Below are 6,567 nucleotides of genomic sequence, written 5' to 3'. Positions count from 1 at the left end.
CTCAGGCTTCCACCAATGGCACCTTTGATTGTCCAGGTTCTATATCAACTGGTATGTCTTGGATACTTGTAACAATGCTTTGCTATGTCAGGAATATGAGCTAAGCTTATATACATATACAAGTGTATATAAATTTAAAGTATTAATATGTGAACATATATGGAGGGACAACAAACAGCTTAAAAGTTAACATTCCTTTCCTGCATCTTCTCAGGTTTCACTCAGTAATATATGTGCTGCAGGTTCTGTTTTAGGAATTTCTCAGTAATGTGGAACATTCCATATTACTTTTTATTAAGATCATTAATATTAATGATACAATTCAAATGAAGATATTCATATTAAAAGAAACTGATTCTCTTTTAAAAGTTCCAAACTTTAATAGTTCATAGCATTCTCTTTGAGTCAACTTCTCTAGGTAATCCCAAATTGATTTGCAAATTTCTTGTCTTTCCTTCCACCTTTCCTAATTAGAACCTTTTTCAGAGAGCTGGGTCTTCACATAACGTGTCTGAAGTAGGATAATTTGAGCTGGGTCATTTGTATCTTGAATGAGAACTCTGGGTAGATTTGTTCAATGATCCATTTGTTTGTTTTTCTTGGCTGTCCAAGGTATTCTTCAGAGTCTTCTCCAACACTAAATTTCGAAAGCATAAATATTCTTCCTATCTTGTTTCTTCAAAGTCCAATTTTCACCTCCACAGAGTGTCACAGGGAATACCTTTGCTTGCACTCTTCTGATCTTTGTAGGTATAGGCACATCATGGTATCTCAATATCTTTTCCAAGGCTTTCATGGCTGCTCTACCAAGTGCTAATCTGCAGCCTATTTCTTGACTGCTTGTTCCTTTACTGTTGACAGTTCATTATGTATTCTAAGGCTGGTTGTTATATATGTTGTCTTTAGTCTGGTCTTCTTTATATTTAATTTGAGTTCCATTTTTTTCCCCACTATCTTCCTGGATTTTATTAGTAGACCTTGAAGAACCTTTGCATTTTCAGCTATTAGAGTAGTGTCATCAGCATAGCAGGTTATTGATGTTTCTTCTCCTTCAGCAAAAGAATGTCCTTTGTTTTTATGCTTCAATTTATTTACTAGAAAATGGGAAGGATCAACCTTATGAGTCAATTTCTGGCCCTGCCAACCTAATTACTCCTTAACAAACAAGGTCAACCCTCCAGAAGTGCACCCTTTAGTTTTAACTTTTGTGCTGGGCAGACCAGGTTCTAACACTTGGCAGATAGGCCTGGATATTGTCAGCAGTCAACCATCAAAGTCAGAAAGAAATTCAATCAGATCCCTGTCAAATGTTCTATTCTTCCAGCTGGCTACATTATATGTCAGAAAGTGAATACAAACTTTATGCCTTTGGTCACAAGTGGTTACTGAAGGTATACAGAAATCTTAAGTTGAAGAGCAGAGCTCATTCAATCAATTTGCAGATGTAATGCAGTTGAAGAGTCCCTCAGTGTGCACAATGATTACAGATTATTCAATCTTGGTCAGATCCTTGTTGGTGTCTGGGCCAGAGGGGGTTTTGTGGCAAGCTGTGGCTTTTATGAGATTCATTGACAGAAGAGTTGCCATGCTGATGTTCTGAAACATTGTTAGCTACCCAAAGGGCTGCTATAGCTGATGACAAAGAGCACCATATTCTCTCAGGCATTAGTCTTAACAAGCATTCCTCATTTTCTTGAAGGGGCAATTTAGGTGAGGAGCAAGGACTCAGGTCAACTAGTGGAAAAGAGGGTTATAAGTATCCACTTTAGTATCTGGTATAGCACACAGAATGGCAATGAGTATAAATCCCATGATTTTAAGGTGTCTGATATATTCTCTTGAAGAATCAAAGAGTCTTCCTGGAGATCAGCAGGGCTTTGGTGAAGTTTAAGTTCTTGGTACTTAGACTTTTCTCTTTGAAGTCAGTTATGTTGCCATCTTTTAAGTATTTAAGATCTAGAATCTGAGGGGAGGAAATATCCTTTTGTAGAGATGAGAGCAGATCTATAACTTGTCAGTTTCAGTCTCATCCTGAGGTTCTCATACTAAAGTATTGAGGAGAAGGTTTCTATTACTTATGGACCATACTTGCTTGGTTCGAACATATCTGTCACCTTTCAGGTGTTTCAAGGGCTTGGATGAAGCCTATGTTGCAGAATGTGAGTGGTGCCTTTTCTTCCTCCTCCCCATATTGACACTGCTCCTTTTCTCTGATCTAATTAATCCATGCATCAGAAGGTTCAGGCAAGTAGTGGGAAGTGTTATAAATTAAGATAAAAAAGATAATATAGGGATAGAGTTAAAACAGTGAGGTAAATTTAAGTAAATTAAGATGCAGGAGGTAAAGGGGAATAGGAGCAACCTTTCTGAAAGACCATATTCAGGAGGTGCTTCCTCATGACCATCTTTCCTCCACCCTCCTTGTAAGAAAGTGGAATACACTGTCTTGGGAGGCGATGGATATTAACTGGATTTATATAGACAGGAGCTAGATGGTTATCTGCAGGAGGTGCTGGATTTCACCACTGGTCAGGGGCTATAAACAGATTATCACCAAGGTCCCTCCCAACTCTTACATTCCATTAATTTATACCATCTTCTCAATTTTGGGAATGCCAATGTCCTTTGTTACATTAAAAAGATTGAATAATGTGAATAGCACAGTTTAAATAAAAATAAAAAATATATTAAAACAAATAGATTTTGTCTCAGAATTTCTGAAAAGTTGTATTCTCTAGCATTCTCCTTGAGCCAATTTCCCTGTGTAATTCCACATCAATTGGAGCACTAATATTCTCCCTGATTAGCAGTTACTGGAAATGTTAAGAAAATAAGGGGGTAGAGGTGAGAGAGAAAAAAATAAAAAGCCCGTTTTATTCTCTCTCTGTGTGTCTGCGTGTCTGTGTATGTGCTTTTGTCCTTTCTCCTCCCTCCCCCAAACCTTCCTTTCCACTAGGCCCAATTATCTTCTGGAACAAACATTTCTCTTGGGACTATTCTGGTTGTTTTGTACTACACTTCATACCATCAAGAATATATATATAAACGAGTTGAGTGTTAATATTCACTATCTATAGCCAATAAAATATTTCTTCTTTTGAAATTTCACAGCCTTGCAACTGAGGATGCAACTGAGTTGAATGATAATGTTCATTGACCATAACCAATAAAACATTGCCTGTTTCTTTTGAAATATCACACCCTTCAAAGGGTTACTTTTAATGATAACTGGAACATTAGTACTTCACCTTTGAGAACAAGAATCATAGGTACTCTGTTTATATGTCCTTTCTTAATTTCATTTTGTTATTAATATTTTCTTATCTTTTCTATCAGCAGAAATCAACTTGAAAAGGATTATTTTCTATTTAAACATTTAAGCTCAAAATGTTTTAAAAAAGTAATGCTATCAATGAAATTCATGAATTTCAAATCTGGCTTTTAATTGCTAATGTGTTGCTAGCATACAGTTTTCTTGCAATAAGTATATTTTTCCTTTAGATCCAACACATATGCAATTTGTAAATAGTCTAGTCCATTAATTCTATATGGAGGAAATATTTACAAGAAAAGAAATCTATGTAGTCCTATCAGTTCTTCATAATTTCAGTGGGCCTTATTTGAGTGTGATTTATAATGAGGCAGCTCCATATTTTTGTGGAATTAATGCAAAGCTTGGTACAACTCATGGAAAGTGAACATATTTGCAAAATCTGTTTCACACATTACTACCTGTTTTGAATATATAGAAGCCTACATGGTTCATAAATTTCCAGATCCTCAACATTTGATTTCTTACTAATAGATCAGCTTGAAATGTCTTCAGAATGGCAGAACACAACAAGGATAAAAGAGTTCATCCTCCTTGGATTTGGGAACACAGAGAACTTCAACACTCTTCTCTTCATATTATTTCTAATCATTTATACTGCAACATTATCTGGAAACCTTCTCATAATTACACTGGTTGTGATGGAGAAGCATCTTCACACTCCTATGTACTTCTTCCTTTCTAATCTATCCTGCTTAGAGATCTGCTACACCTCAACTATATTACCTAAACTGCTGGCCAGTTTTCTTACTGGCAAGAAAACAATTTCTCTTTGGGGCTGTATTTTACAGATGCATTTCTTTTCCACTTTGGGAGCTACTGAATGTTACCTCTTGGCAGCAATGTCATTTGATCGTTATCTAGCCATATGTAGACCCTTGCATTATGTCACACTTATGAACAACAAAACATGCATCTTGCTAGTTTCAATATCATGCATAAATGGATTCTTTCTTATCACAATTTTAACATCCTTGTTGGCACGACTCACATTCTGCAATCAATATGAAATTGACCATTTCTTTTGTGATTTCACACCACTGGTAAGACTGTCTTGCAGTGACACTTGGGTGATTGAAAATGCTGGTTTGATAACATCATCAATAGCAATGTTACCTACATTTTTCATGACTGTCTCATCTTACACTTTTATCATCCGAGCAATTCTGAAAATCCCCTCTGTGAATGGGAGACAAAAGGCGTTTTCTACTTGTTCTTCCCATCTCACTGTAGTCTCCATTTTCTATGGATCCTTAATGTTTGTTTACATTTTGCCAACCACTGGAAAATTCAAAATTATGAAAAAGTGCTTCTCTCTCCTGTATTCAGTTCTCACCCCCATGGCTAATCCATTCATTTACAGTCTACGAAACAAAGACATAAAGGAAATCCTCAGAAAAGAATTATTCACATTTAGGAGGTTTTCTGAGCATCTTTGATATCAATGGATTAGATATAATTCTTTCAATTGTATGTGTTTGTTGACATTTACTTTTAATGCAGAATGGGAATGCAGTCTTCCGTTTAGCAAATCAAGAGAATGAGCTCAAAATAGGAAAATCAATATAATTGTATTAGTATAAGTACCTCCTTTTTTCCCCTGCATTCCTTCTTCTTCTTCTTTTCCTTATTCACTATGAAATGTTCACTGTTAAATAGGCTTAACATTTACTATGGATATTGGTTAAATTCTATTATTTTGAAATATATGTGTGTGCTTATGTGTGTGTGTGTATTGATGGCAAAGGAAATATTTGATTAATATCTAAGCCATCTAGTTGCACATCCACTTGGTTTAGAGGATGTCACTTTCTAATTGCATTTTTCTTTCAATTTGATACCTGGTAATATTAAACTACTGCATTATGAAGCCTTAATGAATAACAGGTTCTGTCTTCACTTGTTATAGTGTCACAGAAAAATGCATCTGTTCTAGTTGATATCAGTAATATTAGTATCCTCCTTACAGAAATGTGTAAATTTTTCTATAATCTTCTTTGGTCTTAAAGTTTGTCTCTTGTGCCAGCTGGATTCTAAACTGGCTTAAGAAAATCCTGCCTGTATTGGGTTGTTTGAGCAGTGACTTGCCAGTTGTTCCATCCAGCCTACTGGCTACCAAAGATCTCCTTTGAACAATTCACATCCTGCTGGGGCCCCCTGGTATATATTTTCTGTACTCTTTCTACCCATCTATCTTGTAACTATGAGTGGAAACCATTCTTATCACCAACATCGTCACACTCCCAAGTATTTTTTTCCTGGGAAACCTGTCCTGTCTGGAGGCTTCCTACTGTTACACCATCATGACGAGGATGCTAGTCAGGTTTGTGAGTGAAGATCACCCTATTTCTATTAGTGGATGCTTTGCACAACTTTATGTATTTATTTATTATTAAGAAGAAGAAAAAGCACATATAAAATGCTTTAACAAAAACTGAAAGAAATACAACAAAGAAAAAACATGTTAATAAATCATTATAACAGTAAACAATTATTATATATTTATCTAATACAAATATGATTCAAGTACATATTTATTTCTAATACATTTATATGACTATCATGTTTTTTTTTTTTTAACCCAGTGTATTTTGTATAAATGAGTCCCATATTTTATTATACCTGTCCTTACAAAGTCTACATCTGTAGGCAATGCACTAATAAGTAGCAAGTGCAATCAGGTCTTCAGTCCACTGACTAAATGGGGCCATACATTTGTCTTTCCAATGCTGCAGTATCAGTATTTTGGCCATAGTAAGAGCACGGAGAATCCATTTATGTTGTCCAGTTATCAAGTTCCCTGTACTAGGTATATGGTTCAAAAGAATATTGTCCTCTGAAAATTTTAGCTTTTGTCGCACAATCATATTTATATACTACTTTCTCCCCAAACTTAATAAGTATAGGACATTGTAAAAACATGTTTTAAATAAACATTTTTCTTATTACATCTCCAACCAAATGCTGTTTTTGACAATCCTTTTCTATACAAATGTAAAGGAGTCCAATAAATTCTAAATATTATTTTTTGTTGTATAAGTCATAATTTGAGGTCTATTGACACTCTTGCTATAGAAGTTGAAACACTCTCCCATTGTAGACAATATAGGAACCTCTAATTTTTTATCCCATTCATTTCTTAATATCTGCATATTAAATTGATTTATTCATACCAAGTAGCTATAAAAAATAATAGTAGGTTTTTTAGTTTTAAAGGATTTAAGAAGTTGTTCTAA

General features: G+C 34.9%; 1 protein-coding gene across 1 annotated transcript; it reads left to right on the top strand.

The window, feature by feature from the left end:
• Nucleotides 1–3,816: 3,816 nt before the first annotated feature.
• On the top strand, nt 3,817–4,770 carry LOC148215614 (olfactory receptor 6C1-like). Its single transcript, XM_088143082.1, has one exon. The coding sequence runs from the start codon at nt 3,817–3,819 to the stop codon at nt 4,768–4,770; it is 954 nt and encodes a 317-aa protein (XP_087999208.1).
• The last annotated feature ends 1,797 nt before the right edge of the window (nt 4,771–6,567 follow it).

The sequence above is a fragment of the Python bivittatus genome, unplaced genomic scaffold (genome assembly GCF_059951505.1).
Source record: "Python bivittatus isolate LINGU-HERP-01145 unplaced genomic scaffold, Pbiv_v1 ctg000470_np1212, whole genome shotgun sequence".
In the NCBI taxonomy this organism is placed as follows: domain Eukaryota; kingdom Metazoa; phylum Chordata; class Lepidosauria; order Squamata; family Pythonidae; genus Python; species Python bivittatus.
The sequence above is the reverse complement of the archived record's forward strand: the minus strand, read 5'-3'. Positions and strand labels throughout refer to the sequence as shown.

What these genes read in the sequence shown, in the direction of transcription:
- LOC148215614 (XM_088143082.1), top strand. Translation starts at nt 3,817, where the DNA reads ATGTCTTCAGAATGGCAGAACACAACAAGGATAAAAGAGTTCATCCTC.